The sequence below is a fragment of the Cryptomeria japonica genome, chromosome 3, assembly GCF_030272615.1.
Source record: "Cryptomeria japonica chromosome 3, Sugi_1.0, whole genome shotgun sequence".
Lineage (NCBI taxonomy): Eukaryota > Viridiplantae > Streptophyta > Pinopsida > Cupressales > Cupressaceae > Cryptomeria > Cryptomeria japonica.
This window is the reverse complement of record NC_081407.1, coordinates 911,349,061-911,375,542: the sequence shown is the minus strand read 5'-3', so window position 1 is coordinate 911,375,542 and position 26,482 is coordinate 911,349,061. Positions and strand designations below refer to the sequence as shown.

Sequence of the window (26,482 nt, the reverse complement as noted above, 5' to 3'; positions counted from 1 at the left end):
AATTTAACTCAACAAAACACCAAATTAAAAGACAGAACACCAGCTCAAATAATTTATTCTTATTAAAGTCAGATTTTATTTATCAAAATTGCAGCTTCATTCAACAAAAACAATAATACACTTGCAGTACTCTGTTTACTTCCTCTACTTTCAATGCTCTTATATGTTCGCTATTCACATAGCCCCCTTCTACACCTACACAATACTCTTCCCTTTTTCTCTTATGTTATTCTCAACCTTTTTCTTTATCTGCAATTTGTTCTTTCCATCTTACACAAGCCCCTTCACTCTATCAAATCTTTTTATGCCCACATGCTCTTCCCTCTATGGCATTCTCTACTGCCTGCATTTTGCAATCTACTTTCAACTTTGATCTACATTATTTTAATTCCTTGCACTATATATTCTGCCTGCACAGCCTTCCTTCTTCACTCACATTGCCCTTTGGGCTTCTTTCCTTTTCTTTTATGCACTCTCTACACATTCAAGTCTGCAATTTTTAAAACACCTTTTACTCAAACTATGCGCTCCTCTTTCTCTTCTTTTAGAAATCTACATTTCCTCAAATTTCCCAACTGATGCGCCCTTGTTTGAATATCAATCTGCTCCTTAAATTTTCCAATGTCTTCCTCGCATGGCATCCTTTTCTCATATACGGTGCCAACTCTACAATTTTTTAATTTCTCTAATACATTCACCCCTTCTAATATGCCTTTGGTTATCATGTCCTCCTGCACATTCTTTTATTTTTCTCCATCACTGACTGCAAACTCCATATTTATTCTTTCACATTGTGAAAAAACATTATTCTCGCACAATACCATGTATCCCTACTTGCTTACTCTGTCTGTCGTTATTTTCAACTTCAACGCAGCCTCTTCATATTACCAACGCATCTTTAATTTTATTCTTGTGGTTTTATTCTTGTTACATGGCCTCTGTGTGTCTCTTGACATGATGAAGAGGTGTGACCTCTCCCTCACATTGAGAGATATAAAGGAAAGGAATTAGAAGCATCCAGTGATATCACCATCAATCAGATCAAATTAGAACTGTTATTTACAGCCACTAACATCCTTGTTCTTGGTGGTATGCATGGGGATGTGCTTAACATATGAAGTCTGATAATGTTCTTATGCAGAATTTAATAGTAATATTAATATAGACTGCAATATGTATGGCAATCATACTTAATTTCATATGCATTCATAATACATGAAAGATTATTATATTATTGGCCTAGTCTTAATTCATCTACTAAGTCCTATGAGGGGATAGGTTGGTGTCTATATAAAAAAGGCGAGTAAACCCATCACAAGTGATGGTGAGCCCAAGATGGGCACGGACATAGTCCTGGGCCTTGAGGGAGCCTCTTTGTAGTTGGTGTCAGCGACCTATGACAGTAAATCCCCATCCCTCATTAGGATTGGGAAAAAAGCTAAGATAGGACTTAATATAATGAATGTTCAATGTGTTATGAATACTAATCTGTGTAACAGTTTAAGAAATATGAATTGAAACATAATAATGTAATGTGTGTTAATTCATTGGGAAACAGGCAGCCTCCTAGTAGGGGACATTACATTGGTATGCAAATTTTACAGGTATTTGCTGTTTCAATGCTGACCTGAATTTAGAAGTTATTTTTGGAGCTTTGGCAGGGTTATACTGTTGTGCATATTTGCACACCCATCCCCGTCCTGGACAAGGACCCCCGTTTTTTTGTTAGTCTAGTCTGCCCTATAGAGAGAAAGGCATGCGATTGAACTACGTGAAAAACCCCAAACTTCACGTGAGATCATTAGGACCAAAATGAAAATGCTCTAATGGCGAAAGTCAAGGGTTTGCAATATAAACCCAACTCTACCCAAACGCCTTCAAAGCCTAGCATCCGAACCCATTTCGTGGGAAAATTTAAACAAAGCCAAGAGATCAACATTGTGTGTTTCTTCTAGGAGCTGAGTTTTCCAAGGAAGGAAGGAAAAAAGCCAAAATTCTTAACTTTGCAAAACGTCCATTATGCCCGAAAACCATTTCAAGTTTGCGGAATGACCCTCCAAGCCGAAAAACATGAAGTTTGTAAAGGATTCAGGTCGAGAACTTTCAAAATCGTGCCAAAGTCAATTTTTATGCCGAAAATAACTTGGGGTTTTCCAAATTCACAAAATGACGATATGACCCGAAAATGGGTGTTTGCCACATACGGGTAAACGATTAAATGCAAAAAGTAAATGCACAGAACATAATGGAAATATATTAAATAACGAGTCTCTGTATTAATTCAACAATCCATGTACATCAAGTTTTTATAACATTACATCAAACACGACTATCCTAATGATACTAAGAAGGAACGGTATGCAATATATAATACCCGAAGGGGTGCAACCAACCGTCGCGTCCAACTGCCCTTCGGAACAACTAACCAACTGACTGTCGTAACTCATTATTACCGACAACATAAACATAATATGACAACATAACATAATGATTATTCCCGGCAACATCATCCCCCCCAAGAAAAGAAGTCGACTCCGGACGACTTAATACAAAATAGAGACAAATGGCAGGAACTGCTGACGCTAGTCGAGCGTGGAACTCATACACCTACTGCGTCCTCGCCTAAAAACCCTTTTCTGCTACCATCCGATGCTCAAGTGCGGATTTCACCATTAGTGCTTCCTTTGACATCACAGTCCTCCTGTGCCTAAACCAAACTTGTCTGCAAAACATGCTTTTCAATTTCAGCCTCCACCAACTGCTAATCAAATGATATTGTCTCCCTAGCCAATTTGTCCTCCATAGCCACCGGTGTTGCCCTCTTGGCATCCAACTCTTGGGTACGCTGAGCTAAGTCTCACGCTAGTACTGCCTCCAACCTGGTGGTCAACTCCTCCCGAGCCCTCTGTGCATCCACCAAGGCAACCTCTCGTCCAGCCGAGACATACTCCAAGTTCCTCAAAGCGTACCATTCCTGCCTGGAGGTGGCCACAACCCTCTGGCACAAAGGCTAGGAGATGCCTCAAATCCTCCAGGCTGATAACTGAACTGAATAACTCTCTGGTGTCGTATGACTTCGCGTGCCTACAATGCCTTCCATCAAACTCTGTTTGTTCGCAACCTCCAAATCCGTTTCCCTCTACGGCTTATGGCTTCCCCGCCGATGCTTAGCTTTAGGCTTCTTTCTCACAGTACGGAACAACCCCAACACTTACCATGACTTCTCGGATGCCTTTCGCCCAACTACAAAAAGTGTATTGTAGCTCAAAAATAAACTGGGGCTCTGGGGCAGCGCCCCAGCGAGGTCGAGGGGCAACGCCCCCATGTGGTCTAGGGCAGCATCAGAACCACACGGAAGTCCATGGCGCGCATCATTTCTATGATATTTTAAGATGTCAAAACCCTTCTTCACCACTCTAATATTTTCATGTCAAAACCCTTCTTCACCATTCTAATATTTCCAGCGTCCTGGCTCCAAATTGCATTGAATGATTTTTCAATATGGTCATCGTCATTTTTTTTTTCACTGTAATGTCCCTGATGGCACCTCGGGCATACAACCTCCCCATACGGTCAACAACAGCACTGACACCTCCAATTGTATAGCCACCTTCCCGTGCAGTCAACACCCCTCCACCGTACGGATCACCCCATACGGAATACACAACCAACCGTCTACCATACACACCGTACGGGCCTCCTTCTGCATGCCGAACGCTTAACTACCTTCTGGATGGTTGTGTATGGCTGCGTATGCCTTCCTGTGCTTGCGCGTTGCGTTGTTGGGCGGAGTGCGTGTTTGTGTGCCTGTGTTTGGGGCTGCTGCGTGTTTTATTTCTTGCCTGGTATCCATCGCACGATGGTTTCCACCGCACGATGGTTTCCACCGCACGATGGTTTCCACCGCACGGTGGTCCCACCACCGATGTTACCACCGCACGGTGGTTCCACCGCCGGTGAACCCATCGTCGGTGTTGCCACCACACGGTGGTTCCACCGCCGGTGACCCACCGTCAGTGTTAACACCGGGGTGCCATACAACCTCCCCGTACGGTCAACAACAGCACTGACACCTCCAATCGTATGGCCACCTTCCCGTGCAGTCAACACCCCTCCACCGTACGGATCACCCCATACGAATAACGACCAACCGTCTACCATACACACCGTACGGGCCTCCTTCTGCATGCCGAACGCTTAACTACCTCCTGGATGGCTGTGTATGCCTTCCTGTGCTTGCGCGTTGCGTTGTTGGGCGGAGTGCGTGTTTGTGTGCCTGTGTGTTTGGGGCTGCTGCGTGTTTTATTTCTTGCCTGGTATCCACCACACGGTGGTTTCCAACGCACGGTGGTCCCACCGCCGATGTTGCCACCGCATGGTGGTTCCATCGTCGGTGTTGCTACCACACGGTGGTTCCATCGCCGGTGACCCACCGTCGGTGTTAACACCACACGGTGATCCCACCATACGGTGATTCCACCGTGGTTTTCTTTTTCTTTTTTTCTTTTTTTTTTGATGTACGGATTTTTTTTTATTTTTTTTCTAACTGTCCAGATTCGGCTCGAGCTTCGTGCCTCTGGGATCGCCCTTTCTCGGTTTGCCTCGCCCGAGAGTCTCCCGCTTCGTTCCCCTGCCTCTCGAGTTGCCTGCCCGACCTCTCAGGTCCCCTTCTATCCTATCGGGTTCTCCTCCGGACTCTCGGGTGTCCTTTCGACCTCTCGGTCCCCTGCGCGCTTCTCGTGGTAGGGTTTCAATTTGGACCCGTTGGTGGCAAGTCTATTTTTTATGGCCATCCGAAGACCTGGAACCACCAATTCTACAGGGACCACGGTCTCCTTCCCGTACATAAGAAGAAGAAGCAGAAGAATAAAGATTTTGAAGGCTGCGGCCTTCCACACAGGGTTCCAATTGTTGCCGACACAAATGATCTTGGGATTATCTACGTCACCGAGGTTTGGGGCGTCTCCCTTCCAATATTCTCTGTATTCTGGTAGGTACACTTCCTATGTTATTTGCTCTGGTTCCTCTACTTCGAGCCTGTAGCTCTGGAACATTTCGTAATCCTCCATCTGCCAATGGAAGAGCCCGTTCAATGACCCTGTCTCATCCTCGGAGCACTCTCCTAGTTTGAGAATCCCTTCGTCGTTGGACTCCCTACAACCCCGTCCTTCGTCCCTCAGGTCGCCTTTTCCTTCACCCTCCGATTCCAAAGATGATGCCAGTTCCTCGCGGACAACCTGGGTCCTCAGATCAATGGTGTACTTCCGCCCCCCTTTCTCCATAGAAAGGGTGTTCTTTTTCTAGTCGTGGTTCACCTTTGTTGTAACCAGCCACCCTCTACCTAAGATGCTGTCGTACCCCTTCTTCTTGAGTGGGATTACCACAAAATCTAGTATAAAGGGTTGCGTGTCGATGGTGACCGGTTGGGCCATCAGGGTGCCGAGTGGCTTGATGTTGTGCTGGTCTGCACCTACCAAGTTGAGCATGGGTGGCCATAGTGTTGGCTTCCCCAGCTTCTTCCACATATCCTCTCGCAGTACATTCACTCCTGATCCACCATTGACGATGGTATCGGTTAGAATGGTGCCAAGGATCCCCATCTCCACAATGGTCAGGTTCCTTCCAGTGTTAACAGCCAACAGCATGGGGTCTATTGCAGAACCCCCAGAAACATTTGTGCTGTGGTTGGTATTGGTGCGTGGTTGGGAGAGATTATTCAACAACACCGTTCGTAATTGAGGCATCGTCTGGAGGAGGTCGTGTACCTTCACAGGCACCTCCAGTTTTAATTTTAAAATTTGATTTAGAATAGCATCCTCTGCCTCCGATCGGCTGGAAGTACCCATCGTACCCTTCGCCTTCGCCTTTTCTCATATCTCTTTCTCAATTTCTTCACATGCTTCCCATACCCTTCGCTTCTCCGTCTCCGGGTCTGGGCACATCGCATGTCTGGCTTAGGTGCGGGTTATGGCCAGCACTTCCTCTTCTTTGGTTTCCTCGATATTGAGCAAGTTGACGCCGAACTTCGGGCAGGTGGTGTCTTCGTGGTCTCCCGGTCCGCACCATTTGCACAAATATTGTGTGGTCTCTCCCTTCGGGCAGTCTTGGGCAAAGTGACCCCGCTAGTTGCACGCTCTGCATTGTACCATCAGTCAACCTTTGGAGTCATATTGGATCCAGCTCCTTGTATTGTTATTGTTGTTTCGTCCTCCCCACCGGTTACCTCGGTAGCCTCCCGATGTTGCATTGTTGTTCGCCTGGGAGCTGTCGGTACCGCCTGACGTAGTGGGTTGTTCCTGCGTAAGCAATACTACTTGGTTTCGTGTTTTCATGTTGTAGGGGCATTCTTTGATGACGTGTCCCAACATCTGGCAAATTTTGTAGAATGCCTTCTTCGGGCAGGTGCCTTTTGTGTGACCTTCCTTACAATCAATGCACCACACGTCTTCGTTTTTGCTCGTGCTTCCTTTCATGTTCTTAAATTCCTTCAACATACGGTGCATATCCTTTTGAAGAGCTTGCACCTTCTTACTTGATGATTCATCACTGCTGCTTTCTCCCGAGGACTCCTCTTCTGTAGAAGACTTCTCCTTTTTCTTCCACGATGTTTTGCCTTCACTTTCCAAATCCATTGCACAATTGTATGCGTCATCGTATGAGGTGGGCGGTACAATTTTCATCTTTCTCCGCAGAGATGACCGCAACCCTTCCACGAACCACCTCTTCTTTAGTCCATCAGTAGGTTGGTTCTCCATCTTCCCCAGTAACTCCTTTAACCGTTGACTGTATGTTCGCACTATCTCATGCTTTCCCTGCTGTGTGCTTAATATCTCCGCCACGATCTCATTATCATCTCAAAGGAGTCGAAACTCCTTCTCGAAAGCTTTCTGTAGGTCATCCCATGTTCCCACCTTTGTTTTATCCACATCAGAGTACCAATCAATGGCTACTCCTCTCAAGGTGGCAGGGAACTGCACCACCCAATCCACTTTGTCAACTACCCCGTTGGCTGACCATATTGTTTCACATGTACGACAGTGTCGTACAAGGTCATCGTTGCCATCTCCGTTGAATTTAGGCAACTTCTATTTGCCCGCCATCGATGGGGGTCGTCTTCCTGGAGGTGGTTGTGGCTGCGTCTGTGCGCCACTCCCTCCGGTGTCGGTGGTGTGTCCTACGTGGGTGACTGGAGGTACGGTGCTTTGCCTGCTGTGTGTGGCAGCTACAACCGTACGGTTGTCCTCCCCTTCGTTCTCACTCGCACCCACTCCTGGCTCCCTCTGGTGATCCTCACTTCGTGGCGTAAGGGATAAGTTTCTAAACTGATCCCAAGTCTCTTCAACTAGATTCCTCCGTAACCTTGTTTCCTCCACAAACTCTTTGTGGCTTCTCACCCTACGGTGTTCTGGCGACGAGTAGAAATTTCCCTCGGCTTCTGCACCCTCCGTGACACCTCCTTGGTTCCCTTCGAGCCACCCTTCGACAGGTCGTCCTTCGGCAAGTTGCCTCAGCCTCCGTCTACGTTCTACTTGTTGTTCCAGAATCAAGGCCCTCTACACGACCTCCCACTCGTCCATTTCTGCTTTCTTATTTCTATCTTTATTTAATAGGTTGGGCATTAATTCCCATACATTTCCATAATTCACATAAACCAGAACACGCCTTTATTAATTCATTTCGTCAGATACAACTCGTGTCAATATTATGACACCTTTATTTGAATACAGAATGTTCCTTTATCTCTATGGGATTCAGGGTTCAATTCCTTCCTGGCCTCGTGCCATCCCGCTCCGCTTCCCGACGGCTGCTTTCTTCGTATTGTTGGAGGATTTGTTGGCGTCGCTCTTCCCGAGCAATCTCCTCCAAGCGAGCTTGTTGTGCCAGCGATGCCTGTGCAAGCAACTAGGGGAGGTGGTTCATCAACCGATTTACTACCGGGCTAACCTCCAGCGCTGTCCACATGGCACTTGCTGGGATTTCAGCCTCCGTGGCCTCTCGTCGGACGTAGGTCTCGATGGCTACCTGGAGCAGAATTGAAAATTCCCTCGTCGCAGTATCTTCTCCGTTGTAGAGCTCTGTTTGCGTGTCGTCGGCCTCTGGGTTTATCTCACCAACGAGTAGCCCATCGTGTCCGTGCGCCATCCGTGTCTTCCATTCCCGAGTACGTCTAGGCAACGACGCCAAATGTTTGCCACATACGAGTAAACGATTATATGCAAAAAGTAAATGCACAGAACATAATGGAAATATATTAAATAACCAATCTCTGTATTAATTCAACAGTCCATGTACATCAAGTGTTTATAACATTACATCAGACACGACTATCCTGATGATACTAAGAAGGAATGGTATGCAATATATAATACCTGAAGGGGTGCGACCAACCGTCGCGTCCAACTACCCTTCGGGACGACTAACCAACTAACTGTCGTAACTCATTATTACCGACGACAACATAAACATAATATGATAACATAACATAATGATTATTCCCGGCAACAATGGGAAGTAAACTAAAGTCGCTTCATTTCGCTTTCTTCAAGCCGATATGCGGGATAAGTGTAAATCGCGTTAAGTTTGCAAAGTAATTCTTTAGGCCGATTTTCAAAACAGAAGAAAGGGGCGTTGTTCATGAAAACTTTTCAAAAGGCTTCCTAAGCCTGAAATCACGAAGGGGGAAAAGTATAGATGAAAAGCGTTAAACTTCAAACTTTTCAAAAGCCCTATTTGGCCCGAAAATAGCAAAGGCGTTTTTCTTATAAAGTTTGCAAAAGTGGGTTTTAGCCCAAAAATAGAGAATGATGTGAAAAAGGCGTTATTTTTTAAAAACCTTTCCAAAACACCTCTTTAGGCCGAAAATGGATAAACCAAGGGAAAGCGTTTAACTTTAGACATTTTCAAAATCTTCTTCAAGCCCGAAATTCTTGAAAGCCTTAAAAAGTCCCTTTTAGTCCGAAATTGCAAAGGAGGGCAATTAGAGTGTCTAGTCAATCTCCCATTTAGGCTAAAATTCCCGAAATTTGGATTACAAAGGCAAGTAACTTGAAAAGAAAATCTCACATTTCGCCTAATATGGTCAAAATTCATCAAAAGGACTCATTTAAAAGACACTACAATTCAACCTTTTAATAAAAATGTAGAATTTTAATCAAGTTAGCCATTTTTTATAGCAAATTGAAAATCACACATCTTGGACGAGGATCGGATTTCACGTTCGAAGAGAAAGACGAGATTTAAAAGATACATCTCACAAAGAGCTTTTCAAGCTAGACTCCACTGAGACATAGCTTGATGACGTTTGAAATTTAATTTTTGTTAAATTAATTTTAATTTTTCAAATTGATTTATTTAAGTGAAATCAATTGTTTACAGGTCGCAGGACGTCATTGGAAGGAACCAGGCACTGAACGCTCAAGAAGAAGATGCAGGAACGCGCTGCAGGAGCGCGAGATCTGAACCAAGCATTGAAAAGCGTGTCGCTGGATGACAAGCTAAAGTCCACCACCGAGACCAAAGACCAAAGAACACTCTGAATGCAACAAGTATGCATTCCTGAGAAATACATAGCTGGATATAATTCCAGAAGTTCAGTTTCTGAAAATTGAAACTGTTTTATTGTAAAAATGCCTATGGGTCCCGCGCAAGATATTTTAAAACAGAGGGGACACAGGTCAGTTATGTCCAACTACCGAATAGACTCAAATTGAATCCAGATAGTTGCAGGTAGTTGAGATAGTGGTTGGGTGGATAACTGAGAGTTAATGGGCATGGGTTAAGGCTGTCAGCTTCTGGATGGCAAGTTGCAGCCCTTGGATGCAGTTAATCCTACCCTTCGATTCAAAATTGTAAATTCTATAAAAGGCAGAGGCCTTTCTTTTGTAAAGGGTTAGAATTTTTGGTGGTTAGACAGTTAGAAGGTTAGATTGTTAGAGAGTTAGATTTTAGAAGTTAGAATAGGTTAGATCTTAGCAGTAGCATAGAGATGCTGCAGAAATTGTTGTAATAGGCAGCTGAAATCAATATATAGACATTGATTTGGTGTTTATCATCTTGTTTTCATCCTGTTTGCATGGTTTCTTTCAGCATTTTAGATAGATCTTTCTGTTTTGGGTGTGCAAGTATTTGATAGATCCAGGCTCATACCATTAAGGATATACTGATTGTGTATCCTTTCGTATGGTTAACCTGAGCCTTTAATTGTGCTTAGTCTAATTGCAGGTGTCTGTCTAGGCTGCGCCAGAATTGGGTGCTTAGTCGTGCCTTTGCAGTTTGAAAATCTTCCAAGTCCCCTTGAAGATTGCACCATTCCTGCAAGGTTGTGAGCTATTCTAGCCAAGCAAGGATTGGTTATGTTGAATCCGTCTACCCGCATACCAGTCTTGTTAATTTTAGGTCTCCTAAACCCTTCCCTTTTGATTTTATTACGCAGTCCGAGAATCGCAGCAGACTAGCTAGTTGCAATAACGTAAGTCCTCTTGTGCTCCCAGCAAATCACATCAACCACTAAGCTATAAAACATTGAGGTCATCCCCATTGATCAATTTAACACAACATTAGGGATTTCCTTATCTGAAGAGAGGATAGGATACTCAGCGAGTACATTCTATTCTGCGTTGGCCGGATGGAGTCATAGCAATGCGATTTTAGACACGTCAACATATACTTCATTATTTCATGCTATACTGTTTTCTGTAGCTATAATCAATCGTTTTAGAAGGATTTTTCTTTGTATATTGGGACCTATGGTAGTGTTGTTATCCAACAGTTGAAAGGTGGTTATACAATGGTTGTGGGCATTAAGGATGGTGGATTGAAATAACTTTTTAGACCCAAACAGTATCATAAGACAGCTCTAAGTAATGTTCAGTGATTTTGGAGGTCTACAATCAGCATTTTACACCATCCTTTAAACCTTCTTTAGCAATGCACTTCAGTTTATTAAGTTCATATGAATAGTATAACATCAGCCTACGATTTTATGGACAAAATTATATATAAGTAGCAGTTCATTATCGCGAATAACATTATTAGTGTGTGCAAGTAGCATCTCTTATCAAAATCATTCTCAGCTGCACTTAGTGCATTCCATGCTTATATTATCGTAACTCGATGTTACTACCACTAAAGAGATGTGCATTTCATGTTCAAGATATTGTAAAAGCGGATAGTATACTGCCAATTAATGCATTTACCATTGAAATCTTGGTCAGTTCACAACTAGATCCTTTTTCTGAAAGATCCCTGATGGATCTTTTAAGCTGACAGGCTGTAATTTTTAATTATTTGTTTTAAAATAAATTCTTCCTGTTTATTAAATGATCTTTCAGAGAGAGACAGAAGTTGCAGAAAGGTTGTGTCTTTTGTTTTTGTTTGTATTTTTCCAGATATAGGTAAACAATGAATAACAACAGCAGCAAATATGAAATAGGCTGGAAAATAATGTGCAATAATATAATATTCAGCCAATCCAGAATAGCTACAAATCATACCAGGCAAAATACATAAATGATATGCCAGCAAAGTATCTACCAACCAAAACAATGTTGCCGGCTGCAAGAAAGACCATCCACGCACAATGAAAAGAGATGGCTGATGAATACCAATCAGCAAACCACGTGCCAGCTGGAAGGAGGCCGTACGGCTGCTGCAGTCACGTCCAGGCAGCCAAGGAACTCCCACGTGCCAAACAATATACACAACGTCCAAAGCCAAAGCTCTTCCAATGCTGAACTTGCACTCCAATCAAAGTTTGAAACCAAATGAACCTGCTGAAACCTTCTATTGGGGTTTGCGTCCCAATATCCAAGCCCTAGGGTTTGCGTCCCAGTTCTCCAGATTTCGCTCCTCAGAGCAAATTCACAAATGCCAAGTTTGAAGATGTAAAAAGATAATAAAATAATGAGCCAACATCTCCTTTTATCTCCCTCTCAAAGCTACTCGAACCCTAAAGGGCGAATATGCTTTTACCTTTATTAAATAATGGCATATTCTTAATTAAAAGGCCTTTATCTATAGGAAAAACATCCCTTTCGTCAAATAACAAAACTCAAGGTGCCAAAAGGTCTCCGGATGATGAAAATAAGTTATAATAATTCAAGACCTTTCCAACGAGCTATAACACATATGCCTACCTGACCAAAAGAAGCCAAAATCCCCTTATTACTCCAATTAGCTATATAAATAGCTTTATTTAATTAATAAGACGCTAACTTAGGAAATATTAAAAATATATCCCAAATAGCCGTATAATGCTCATCTAACTGAAACGGAGCCTGCCACCTGTCTATGACTTTGTCGGAAATCATGGATCCTCAAGCAATCTTGTCCCTAAAATCTAGGGATGCTCCTAGAAGCTAGGAAACATACCCAAATCTCCTGAAACTGAACCCAAGGAATAGTCTCATGGTAACCCAACCCTGGGTACTGTCAAATCCTCCTAAATAGTAGGAATAGCCTCCACAAAAGAAGGAAATGCCTCCTAAAATTAAGTAACTGCTCCAAACTGGTCCACTACTACCAGAATACCAAATCCCAAACACCGAATATCCTCTCTGAGTCTTATCCACCACTGTCAGCCTACAAGACCCCAAAATAAGCTGACTCACATGTCTTTGCTAGACAGAGCTAAAGAGGGCACATGACAGATAGTATACTGCCAATTAATGCATTCATTGAAATCTTGGTCAGTTCACAACTAGGTCCTTTTACATTTCAAGTCCATTTTGGCATTGATTGGATCCACATGTAATTAGCCATTGTGGCTATTATTCCATTGTAATCTATCAGTGGTTCTACATTCTCTACAATCCTTGTCCACCAAAGAGGTGTTGATTAGGGTCGGCTCTACAACTTGCATGATTTAGGCATCTTGCCTTTACATTTGAATAGTACATTCATCTAGATAGAGTGTGTTGTCCAAACACCATATGCTCTTACCTTGGCCACATTGGCAACTTGGTGATCAACAAGTGCCCAAACTTGTATTTGCATTTTCCATATTGAAAACAAAAAATGTTTTGGGGTTAGTTGCACTAGTATCAAAGCCAATGATCTTGCCAACCTATAGGGAAGCTAACACTTTATTATAGATCTCTACTTGCACGTTTTGAGTTTCAAAGGTGATTTACCAATCAAAAATTACCTTGAATCTATTACCCTATGTGTCATGACAATTAAGGGAAGAAGATTTGGGAAATAAGCTCTACAGTGGTATCAAAGAAGGTAGTCTTGCCAACAATAAACTAACAATTTATTCCGGGTCTTTACTTCATGTTTTGAGTTTCAAAGGAAAGGTGATTAATCATTCGAACGCATGGTTTGCATACTCAGCGAGTACTCAAAAACTCTTTTTGTCAACGAGCAACTCAAGAGTTAACTTGCACCCAAAACCTGCAAAAAATTGCTATTAACTTACCTTAAAATTACAAAAAAAAACATGTAGTAACCCAGGTTGTGCAAGTTGGTGATTGGTCTACCCAAATTAAAACAAAATCATGAAGGTGCATGCAAAGGATTTGCTCTTGGAAAGAACACAAAAGGTATGTTTCACTCCAGCACTAGCAAAACTACATATATATTAGAAATTGTTCATTCTGATTTATGTGGACCAATGTTTGTAACCTCCTTAGGAGGATTTTTATGTTACATTATTTTTGTTGATGACTATTCTAGAAAGACATTGATCTATTTCCTAAAATGTAAAGGGTCAAAAGAAATCCTTATGAGATTTGAGGAATTCAAAGCCCTAGTAGAAAATCTATCTTGTAAGAAAATAAAAATCTAAAAGACAAACAATGGGGGGGAATACACTTCAGAAATATTTAAGATTTTTTGTAAAAATGTTGGAATTAAGAGGGAGTACACTGTTCCCTACAACCCCCCGACAAAATGGGGTAGCATAAAGGAAAAATAGGTCTATTGTATAAGTTGCTAGAGCCATGATGTATAACCAAAATTTAAACACCTTCTTCTAGGCAGAAGCATCTAGCACTATTGTATACATTCAAAATAGGAGCCCTCACTCTCTCCTAGATAATAAAACCCCGGAAGAAGCCTTCTCTAGAGTTAAGCCTGACATAAGCCATCTAAGAATCTTTGGTTGTCCTGTATATATTCATATACCAAAACAAAAGAGGACCAAGCTAGATCCCTCAAGCAGAAAAGGCATTTTTGTAGGTTATAGTGAAACCTCCAAAGCTTACAGGATTTATATTCCAGGTCAAAAGCAAATTGAACTATGTAGAGATGTGATATTTGAAAAGATATTGCCTTCATGAAATCTAAAAGCTCTCGAGATTTAGAAGACCCTCATCCTCCTCAAAACATGCAAGAAGATCCAGTTCCTGGGATTCAGAGGGAGACTTCAGAAACTATAAACAATGATGATAATGAGAATAACTCAGATCCTCAAAATCCTATCCCCCTTGAGAATCGTAAAAGGCCTCTTTGGGTCAGAAAAATGATTCAAGAAGCAAAAGACTATGCAGCACCTCTAGGGACATTCAGGGAAAGCAAAAGACCCCATAAGTTCTCCAGCTATACTGCACTAATGAGTGAAATCATAAACTCAGAACCATCCAATATAAATGAACCCTTAGAAAGACAAGTGTGGAAGGATGCTATGTCTGAAGAATATAAGTCTATCATTAAAAATGATGTATGGGATATTGTACCTCGTCCCAAAAACAAATCAGTAGTATCCTCCAAATGGCTATTTAAAATCAAGCATGCAGCAGATGGTAGTATTGAAAAATATAAGGCAAGATTTGTTGCCAGAGGATTCTCTCAGAAAGAGGGAATAGACTATGAAGAGACTTTTGCCCGTGTTGCCAGATATACCTCTGTGAGAACCATCATTGCCATAGCAGGAAAATTCACCAGATGGATGTGAAAACAACATTTCTAAATGGGATTATTGAAGAAGTTTACCTAGAACAACCTAAAAGGTTCATTATACATGATGAAAATTCATATGTATGTAAACTGAAGAAAGCCTTATATGGGCTCAAACAAGCTCCCTGAGCCTGGTATGAAAGGATTGACAAATATCTCTTGGGTTTAAACTTCTTCAAGAATGATGCAGATCCAAACTTATACTTCAAAGTAATAAATGCAGAAATGTTGATTCTTATTCTATATGTTGATGACTTGTTTAATCACAGGGGACGATCACTTGATTGATCAATGCAAGCAAGACCTTTCCTCAGAGTTCGACATGAAAGACTTGGGTCTTCTACATTACTTCCTTGGTTTGGAAGTTTGGCAGCAGTCTGACAGCATCATCTTGAATCAAGGAAAATATACTATTGATATTTTGAAGAGGTTCGGTATGATGGATTGCAAGCCGATGTCCACATCTATGGAAACAAACTTACACAAATTAAGAGAGGTTGCTTCAGAATCAGAATTTGCAGATCCTACCTTGTATAGGCAAATTATTGGATCTCTAATGTATTTAATTGAATTTTGCCAAAACAAAAAGTATTTTATAAGAAATTTTATAACTTTTTAGGTTGTCGAGTTTTTGCCAAGTCAAAAATTTGGGCTTGCTAAGTACTCTTCAAGTCCGAGTATACGATCTATGATTCAAAGGATTAACTTGAATCTATTAGCCTTTGTATCATGATGATCATAAGTGAAGAAGATTTGGGAATGAAGCTCTATAGAGCAAGCAAGAAACTTGAACATTTGCCTCAACTAAACAATCAATTACTCAAAAATTTGGAGGAAGTGGAGAATTGCCTATCTAAACTTTACAACTCTTCAACAAGTGACAAGAGTGATTCCATCCATCCATAAGCTGCTCCGCCCCAAGCCCATTCAAACAATGATTGAATCTACCTAATTTTTCTTTCAAAGAATGTAATCAAGAGTGTGAATTGCCAAATCCCCAAGTAGATGCTTTGAATCCCCAAGGAATGGAAAACAAGAACATAGAACTCTAGTAGCCAAAACTTAAATCATTTTAAGTTTTATTGCAAAATTCAAATTGTCCATATTCACCTATATTGCCACTATGTTTCAACAAGGTGACCAAACTACAAACAAGGGAAAACCTACCAATGTGAACCAAAACTCTATTTGTCAAAGTTGTGTACAAAAATTGCCTTCATCCCCAAATCATTTGAAATCATCCCATGTCTTCAACAACCCTATATACACCTTGTCATTATGCCCAACTAAGAGAAATGACTCTCCAACACTACAATATGCTTGAACCAAACTCCTCAATCAAAATAGATTAAAACCAGCCTTTCAATCTTCAAATAGGATCCCATTTTCAAATCAACAAGAGGCACGAGTTTCACTTTATCTTTCTATATGCATAAAAGGCGTGAGAATTGTTGCCAACCCTGATTGATTGAGCTGACCAAAGAAAATAAAAGCACACTAGTTTTGAAGTATTATGCAAGTAATTGATAAAATACTGAATGAATTGAATGAACGATCAAATGATGATTTATAGAATTACAAGATCGATGTTTCCATTATGAAAAAATCGATAACTGAAACAAAATTAGAAACATCTAATATTTACAATAAAATACAATATTGACCATTAATAATTAATGACTAAGATATTATTCTAATACCCTCCCTTAATGGTCAATCTGTCTACTACACCAAGTTGCCCCCCGAACTTAACAAACTTATCCGGATTCAGAGACTTGGTGAGGATATCTACAATCTGGTCCTTAGTAGGAATATACTGCAAATCCACGAATCCATCTTCAACCAGCTTGCAGATGAAGTGACAATGAAACTCAACATGCTTGGTTCGCTCATGGAAGACTGGATCTTTGGCAAGTTTGAGCACCCCTTCATTGTCACAAAAGAGGGGTGTAGATCATGCTTGAGACAACTGGATGTATGAAAGCATCCTTCGAAGCCAAACTACCTCACAAGTTGCTTTGACTGTTCCTCAATATTCAGCTTCTGTCGAGGAAAGAGCTACGACCTGTTGCTTCTTACTGGTCCAAGTGACAACACTTGTGCCCAAACTAAAGACATACTCGGATGCAGAATTTTTGTCATTAACAGAGCCTGCCCAATCCGAATATATGAAACTGTTGAGTCTAGAATATTTGGTTTGTCCATAGAGGATACCAAAGTCTGAAGTGCCCTTGACATAGCATAGGATCCGCCTTGTTGTAGCCCAATAATCAGAAGTAGGAGTTGTCATGAAGCGGGATATGTAACTCACTGCATAGCTCGGATCAAGTCTAGTGGAGGTGAGATATATTAAACTGCCCACTAGTTGCCTAAAATGGGATTCACTCTCAATTGGAGAACCAGATTTGGCTGACAACTTCAGGCCTTTCTCCATAGGTGTAGATGCAAGTTTGCAGTCCTGCATTCAGAACTTGTATAGCAGAGCCCTGGCATATTTAGATTGAGAGATGAACATGCCATGAGACTGCTGCAAACCTCAACACCTAGGAAGTATAGCAGAAGCCTAAGGTCAGTCATGTCAAAAGACTGGCATAAATTATGTTTGATTTCCCAAATCAAAGATGTCGAATTGCTAGTGATGATCAGATCAACAACATATATAACCAGAAGGATGATATCACTGGCAGTAGTCTTGACATACAAATTTGAGTCAGGACTCCTCTAGAAACCCTGATCTGTGAGGTACTTATCAATTTTCATGTACAATGCCTGAGGAGCCTGTTTCAGGCCATAGAGTGCTATCACCAGTTTTAGTACCCACTGTTCTTTCCCAACAACTTTGAATCTACGAGGTTGTATCATGTAGACCTCTTCCTATAACTCACCATTCAATAAGGCACACTTGATATCCATCTGATGGACCTTCCAACCACACTAGGCTACCATGGCTAGGACTAATTTGATGGTGCTCATCTTTGTTGTCGAAGCAAAGGTCTCCTCATAATCAATTCCTTCACGCTGAGAGAAGCCTTTAGCAATGAGACAAGCCTTGTACTTATCCAAAGTACCATCAACCTTGTATTTGACTTTATAGACCCATTTGCATCCAATGGGTTTCTTCCCTGGAGGAAGATCGAACAAAACCCAAGTGTTATTTTTCAATAAGTTGTGGTGCTCATTTGCCATAGCTTGTTCCCACTCAGGTATCCCTTTCGCCTTTGTGTATGTTTGGGGCTCATACACACTGTGAACATTGGCCATGAGAGTAAAATTGACATAATCAGGATGTTTCCTCGTTTTCCAAGCAGTTCTACCCTCGATGAGCTCATCATCATGAAGATTAGATATTGTCTTAGCCCACCATTTAAGCCGGAGAGTAGAAGTGCCAACATCAAATGCAGGAGGTGCAACAGGATCAAGTTCATCAAACAGAAGATCGGATGAATCTTGAGGAAAATCAGGTGGTGAAGCTATGTGTCTAGGTGATCCTGTAGGAGAACGAACCAGTGTAGGTGCAGGAATTGGAATAGCTAGAGCCCTCCCATCAAGTGGAACTGATGGAAGACGAACACCTAAATCTGATGCCTTCAATGGCTAGTCCTCTAAATCCACAACTGAAGGAGAGAGTTGAAATGGCCCTCATTCCTCATCAAAAACCACATCACGACTGAAGATGAGATGATCTATCTCAATGTCAACCAGTCGGTAGGCCTTGTGAGTATCACTATAGCCAGTGAGCATAAGTTTCTGGCTCTTGGCATCCAACTTGGTGTGTTTAGCATCAGGGATCCAAACAAAAGCAGTGGAGCCAAAAACCCTTCAGGTGACTAATTCTGGGCTTCTGACTAGGCCTCTTTCGGAGTCTTCTTCACAACCACAGTAGGAGACCAATTCAGAAGATAGACTGCAGTGTTAACTGCTTCAGCCCAAAACTTCTTTGGAACATTCTTGTGTTCAAGCATAGACCGGGCCATTTAAGTAATCGTGCAGTTTCTCCACTCAACGACACTGTTTTGTTGAGGGGTGTAGGGTGTTGTGAGTTGACGTTTGATCCCATGTTGTTCACAAAAATGAGAGAAAGCAGAAAAATACAATTCTCCCCCATTATTTGACCTAAGAGTTATAATTTGTTCACCAAACTCTTTTTCTAGTAAGGCTTTGAGCATTTGAAATAAACCAAACACCTCTAATTTTTGCTAAAGAAAATACATCCATATTTTTGGACTGAAATCATCAACAAAAAGCAAAAAAATACCTGGACCCAATAACAAAAGGACTAGCCATATGTCCACAAATATCAGCATGGACCAGCTGTAGTACCTTAGAAGCTCTCCAAGAGTTGCCATCCGAAAACGGAGTCTGATGCTGCTTCCCAGCCTGACATGCTTTGCAAACTCCAAGGTTTTGGGTCTAGATCTCTGGTAGTCCAATGACAAGATCTTCCTGAACAAGTTGAGAAAGATAGTGCATATTTAAGTGCCCATAACGTTGATGCCGGAGTGTACTAATAGAGGAGCGCTTGGCTGCCATGGCAAGCTCCTGAGAATCACCAAAATCAACTAATCTGAATAGACCATGATCCTCAAGACCTATAGCAACAATAGACTGAGTCTCCTAATCAATGATACTACACTAATGTGAACTGAAGGTCACATCGAGCCGAGGAGAATGTCTCAAAATTTGACTGCTTGAGAGAAGGTTGAGGTCCATTCCAAGAACATAGTACACGTTGTGGAAAATCAATTTCCTCCCTCCAGACTAAATCTGCACACTGCCCTTTTCGACAATAGTGTACTCTTCCCCCCTTCCAAAAATAACTGAATCTGAGTAAGGCTGAAAGTCAATGAACCAATCCCAGCGATGAGTGAAGTGGCATGAGGCACCTGAATCAATATACCAAGCAGAAGATTTTACATGCTTTGCATGTCTTTTAGTCATGAAGGTATAAAAGGCAGACTCGTTCTGCTTAGTGTGCTCCACTACATTTACTTTAGGTTGTGAACCACTTTGTTTGGCCTGTGCAGACAAGCGTTTACGACACTCAAGTTTCATATGACCAAACTTATGGCAACAATTGCACTAACACTCTTCTTCCCCGAGCCTTCTAATGACGAAGCAAAGGGTTTCTGCTGAGAAGACTCAAAAGACTAAAATTTGCCTTTTATCCTTATGAAAGGATTTGGCTGCAAAAGCTTGTTCTATAGAGGATGAGCTAGTACTGCTACCGAACTGCTGCTTCCACGGATCCTACTACAGAAGTTTAGTGCAATGATCAGCGAACTTTAGATCAACACCGGTTGAGATGATGTGGAGTGTTTCGACAAAATGCTCGTAGGACTTTGGTAAACTCTTCAATGTGATAACTACCATGTCCTCCTCCTCCATATGTTGACCGATGGCTTCTAACTGATCACGGATGTCTTTGATCCAATTGAGATGCTCCTAAAGGGATTTTCGCTCATCCATGACAACAGAGAAGAGCATATTTTTCAGAAAGAAGGCTCTGCTCTTATCAGACGTCTCATGCAATGTCTTGAGATGCTCCCATATTTCGGCAGTTGTTTTGTCGATAGGTATTTGAGGAAGCCGATCATCTGTCACTGAGAGCTTGATGAGCATGAGAGCTTCATGATTTTGCTCATCAAACTTAATCAGGACCGACTACAGAGGGACGCGTGGCCTTTCCGAGAACCAATTGATCGATGACACGATACTCAAAAATTGTGAGCATCTGCTGCTTCCAGGTATTATAATTTCTATTGTTGAATTTTTGACTCCCCTCAAGCAAAATATTCGTCAAAGATGCCATCACATTTGTTTTCACTACCACAAACAACACCTAAAGTGTCCATCCTACTATTTGCATGGACTCACAACTACAAAATAAGATATTAACATTAGCATAAACCTAAGAGAATTTTTATTACAATGCACATAGCCACACACAAATAGGAAAACAAAAAGGATTAACAATAGCATTAGATAACAATGATACAAATATTCTATCCACCTCATAACTTCAAAGATAAACCATGCTGAAACTCTCCATAGTAATGCCTTTTGGGTTTCATATATCACGTTGTGCAGATGCTTATCTATGAGAAAGTTTGATAACTTGGTACACAATTTTCCTTTAATGTACCCAAATTACATTGAAAATTGAGTGTCACATATATTGAATATTTTTTCCGTAACTTCCTTGATGGAAAGTGATTCTAATGTCTGTATATATTATCATCTTAAAACATTATCCTGTATAAAAAATAACAATAAAATCTAAAGATATAAAATATTGATAAAAAGTAGTCACCAAAAGAAGGTTTGGAAAACAGACCTCAGCAACACGAACACATGCCGCAATTGCAAATCTACCTGTACTACGATCTTTGGCTTCAATGCAAGCAATAGTGTTCCTTTCTAAAGTTTTGATACGACCACCCTGAATACTTATGGATTCACCTTCAGTGCCATTAGCCTGCATCAATATATGCAAATATGCTAAATCCATCAACAATAACTTGCAAATATTGCACGTGAATAGAAAGTTGCAAAATTGTATTTCAATTGCATTAGAGTAAACATACCTTTAATACCGAATAGATCACACGCCCTTTATGACTTCTCGTGTCCCTTCGAAAAGATGGCTCAGTCCATTCTGGTAAGAGATCTGATGTTGTATAGAAAGGTGGTAGCAACCATGTAATGGGCATGCCAAGTGCTAAAGGCAGGTTAGGTACAACCCAAACTGTATCTGAAGCACTATAGGATACAGACCGAAAAGAATTTCCAGCTCCACTGAAGTTACATGTAAATGATACGCTAACAGTAGATCTACCTCCAGACCTATAGTGGAACAAAACATGATTGCTGAAATTAGGAAAAGAAAAACTCTAATTCCACAAAATACTAAATCATAATGTATATTGACTTCCGACCTTGCTTTGACTATAAACTAAACTAAAAGAAATCAACCATACCGCTCAACTAAAACTAAGTCAAAAGAAGAGGTTGTATGCAGACAAAATACTGAAACTAATAGCTCATGGTATGTAACTAAACAGACTGGAAACAAATTAGGGTAACATATCAATTCAGTAAAGAAAAGAAAACATTAACAAACTCTAAATCAAAATTAGGTAAATAGGATAACAAGGATTACCAAATTTCCAATATTAAGAGGATAGATAACATGTCCTTTGTTAATTACATAATATGAAATAGAGATCCATTGCCTGTTGGAATAATGAATGAACAGAATTTAAAAGAATTGAATGGCACAAACTTAAATATGTATGCTTGTATTTGTTCTTAAATGAAGGTTACATTGGTAGTTCTAGCTTACACACTGTGTTACTTTTTAGACAATTATGTCAAATAATATATAATATATACAAGCAATAAATTCTTGTATTAAAAATGTAGTCCAGCATTATGTCTAACACTATATCATATCCAATAACCTACCTTAACGATAAAACTGGAGAAGAATTCTAAACTTGTTGCAGAATTTGACAAACAAATAGTACGAAGAGGTTTAGTCATTAGATTAATATACTGTTCCTAAGACGTGCAGTAGTTGGCAGGAAACTAAACAATCTCAACCCATTGTTGAACAGTGATAATGAGCCATTGCTTGGAGAGAGCATGATAAACTGGGTTCTTCATTAATTACAGCACTCCTTGATTATTTTTGAACGAGTTTCAAATTGAAGCTCTCAAGAATGAAACCCCTCCATGCCTGATCTAGAGAATGAGAACGCTCTTGTCTTTCCATAATTGGATTTGGGGGCAAAAAACCCTCATCTCCATTTGAGATGATTCTATTCAAAGATCGCACTTGAGCTTGTCAAGTTTGCAAGAAGACACATCTTCTCCCCAGCTGCAATGTATTTTTGGGACAAGGACATGTCTCCCATCTCCAAAATTTGGGTATAAACATTCCACATCACAACAGACGACTAGACACATCACCCAGGGATCTTCAAAAACATATCTCCTAATAAACGACCTATTGAACACCATTTCCACAGGATCTTGTTGGAAATATTGTCATTGATGTCAAGGGTATATGTAGACATTTGGAAGTTGCCATTGATGTCAAAATGATAGTTAGATGATGTCCAAACATATGCAAAAAGCAGATTGAGAAAATGGACGGTGATAATTATAATTGGGGAGTTTATGAAATGGGAAGATCATTAAAAAACAAAGACTATACCTTGTTATGGCATGAAGTTTATATCTATATGGTCGACTTTATAAAAGAGTCGACTTCATCCCTGGTGAGTGATTATAAATAAGCAGAGATAAAAGTGAAGACAAAAATCTCTAAAGGCGGAGTTGGCATGATTTCATGAATCTCAGTAGAAATTGATTTAAAGTGAGCAGTTTCATGCATATGGACATTGTTTTGAATTGGAGAAAAGCTGCTATGGAACATCATGCACAGGTGATCTTACACACCTTTCTCATGATTAACAGGTTGTTGCATTTGTCAAGGTTGTTGACATCTTGATGCATGTATTGTTTAAAGAATGAGAAGTAATCTGATGCAGCAATTAGCAAGTAATTACGTTACAAGAAGTAGCGATTACACTACAGAAAGCACTCAAGATTAGCATTATGAATTAGTCTCGAAAGGAAATGAATTATCAAAGAAAAGGCAGTGAACTATTGTAAGGAAGGAGATGTAACTTTTTTAGAGCAAACTAATCATGTGATTTGTCACAAATAGATGCATAGTCAATGTCCAAACAAATAAGCATATGATGGAAGTCAAAATGGAAATCGCTGATCTAGTAATCAGTTATATTACAAACCAAGGATTATTATCAAGCAAGCTGTAGAAGTTGGTTATTATTAAGACAAGCTAATTTGTTTGAAAAGTTTATGCTAAAGACAGCGCTTATATGTTATTAGACAATAACAATTACCATTGTTTGTTTAGAACATTTAGAAAAGCGATTTAATTCTTATGTCTAATGAAGCAATTAAGTTTCATTAAGGGAGCCATGGATAAAATTTATTAAAGAAGTGATTAAGTAATGCAGTAGTAACGACTAAAATGGTAGCTAAGTTTGTCAACAAAAGCTACAATTAAAGATAACGAAGAAGCATTAATGAAAGGATGTGATTTAGTTAAAGAAAATAACAATCAAAAAGGTGCAGTTTTGTTAAGCAAGGAGTTGCAGTTCTTTATGAAAAGGTAAGTGAATGATATAAAACAATAAGACAAGTGTTGTTGTGTAAGTGTTGGTGTGAGTGGAGTCCGTGATTTATAAAGGATATGTCATTCAGAATTTTAGAGCAGATCTTGAAGAAATAACTGAGTATAGAAAGAATAAGAAAAGAAATATGAAGTATGTTTTAGATTCATAGTGAAGAACATTTGCAGCCCATTTATGAATGATAAAATCAGATATAAATATGAGCAGTTGAGATATATCTCAAGCCAGAAATTTATGTGAAGAAATTTCCATAATTACGATTAGTTTTGTGAAAAGAGATTGAGCAGATTTGTGAGAAAGTTAATGGCAGATTTGTAATAAAGGTTGAAAGCAGATTTGTGAGAAGAGTTAAAGGCAGAGCTCAGAGCATATGGCAACAAAATATATATGTATATACATGCAGATTTGAAGAGACGTTTATGCAGATGTGAAGGAAGAGTATGTGTGTAAAGAAATGTTATAAGCATATCTTAAAAAGATAAGTATGAGTACAAGAGTTTGAATTATCTTTCATCCGTTGAAGAAGCAACGAGCAAGGTGGAATCTAGTTCTGATTTGGAGGTTGATGCCTCATAGAAAAGAGATTGGTATCTCTTGCTGATTTGGTGCTCAGTTGTGGGAGTTGGTGTTTCCAATGGGTTGGTGCTCACAAACTAAGTTAGGGGTTGGTGCCAATAGTAGGTTGGTGCCTACAAACATTGTAAAAGAACAATTATATAAAAGCATGAATTTCCTGTGGTTTTCTCCCATTTGGATTTTCACCTAAAACATTCTGTTATTGTGTTCTTACTATGTGCATGATTGTTGGAATCTAGTGAATAATACATCATTTTTTATAAAAGTTTAATTTGCATGATTGTTGGAATCTAGTGAATAATACTATCATTTTTGATAAAAGTTTTAGTTGCTAAAAATGGTTGAGGTGAGGATGCTTCAATTATAAGGGACTCAATGGAATAAGTTTTCACATGGACATGGTGATTTTTCTTCCATCGAAGCCTTAAATGATATGCATGCAAAGAAAGACCCTATAGACTCGTGGTGGAACCATGGAGGTGAAACCACAAGGCATATAGGTTGATTAATGTGGAGACAAATTGTCTCATTTCACTCTGGTCCATTTATGCCTTCTACAGTTCTACTACTCCCAGTCATGTGAATCAGCCTGTGAAGCCTTCTAATGTTGGTGTTCGTCTTTCTCTTGGTTCCCATGATCAGAGGGCTTCAGAGCATTTTGACTCTAAAGATGAGGAAGCTACCGATCCAACACCACCTGATTTTTCACAGGATTCACATCCAAATGACAATGTTCCAAAAACTCCAGGGGATGTTGTTTCTCCAAAGCCAGATGTTGGTACTTCTACCCTCAAGCCTAAATGGTGGGCCAAGACAATAGGAGATCTTCGTGATGATGAGCTTCTTGAGGATAGATCAGTTTGCCGAAAGAAAAAGCAGCATAATACAATCAACTTTGCACTTATGGCCAACATCCACAGCATCCATGAGCCCCAGACATATTATGAGGCTAAAGGCATTCTTGAGTAGGAAAAGGCTATGGAGACAAAATACAATAGTCTTCTTTAGAATAACACTTGGGTTCTTTCTAATCTGTCTCCTAGGAAGAAACCTATCTGTTGTAATGGATTTATAAGTTAAGTATCATGCAGATGGTACTTTGGATAAGTACAAGGCCATATTGGATGCTCGAGGATTCACACAATGGGAGGGCATTGACTACGAGGAGACTTTTGCTCCTACTGCCAAGATGATCAGAATTCGTCTTCTTCTCGCCATTGCAGCTTAGTTTGGATGGAAACTTGACTCAAGATCCTGTTAAGGAACATCAGGTTTGCAAATTGGTAAAAGTCCTCTATGGCCTAAAGCAAGCCCCTCGAACATGGTACTTCAAGATTGATCAGTATTTGGTTGAACATGGTTTTCAGCGCAGTCCCTCTGACACTAATTTGTATGTCAAAGTCTCCAGTGATGATATTCTTTTTCTTGTTGTCTATGTGGATGACTTGATCATTACTAGCAATTCAGCACATTTGATTACAACCATCAAACAGGACTTGTGCCAAGGTTTTGACATGACAGATTTGGAGCTTCTCCATTATTGCTTAGGTGTTGAAATGTGGCAGACTAATGACAATATCTTTATTTCACAGTCCAAATATGCCCGCAGTTTGCTTGACAAGTTTTTAAAGCAGGATTGCAAACCCGCTTCCACACCTATGGAGAAAGGGCTGAAGTTATCAACCAAGTTTGATTCACCTGCAGTAGATGTAACAGAATTCAGGCAACTAGTAGGCAACCTCATCTACCTCATTGCCACTAGACCTGACATCAGTTTTTCTATC

The 26,482-nt window shown here is 40.3% G+C and overlaps 1 protein-coding gene across 1 annotated transcript in view; it reads right to left on the bottom strand.

Moving 5' to 3' along the window:
* LOC131071561 (nuclear pore complex protein GP210) overlaps positions 1–26,482 on the bottom strand; it is a 261,149-nt gene that overhangs the window by 45,513 nt on the left and 189,154 nt on the right. The window contains exons 24-25 of the mRNA XM_058007476.2: positions 21,480–21,738; positions 21,230–21,370 (exon numbers count right to left, since the gene is read on the bottom strand). Coding sequence (XP_057863459.2) covers positions 21,230–21,370; positions 21,480–21,738 — 400 coding nt within the window. The remainder of the gene's footprint in view (positions 1–21,229; positions 21,371–21,479; positions 21,739–26,482) is intronic.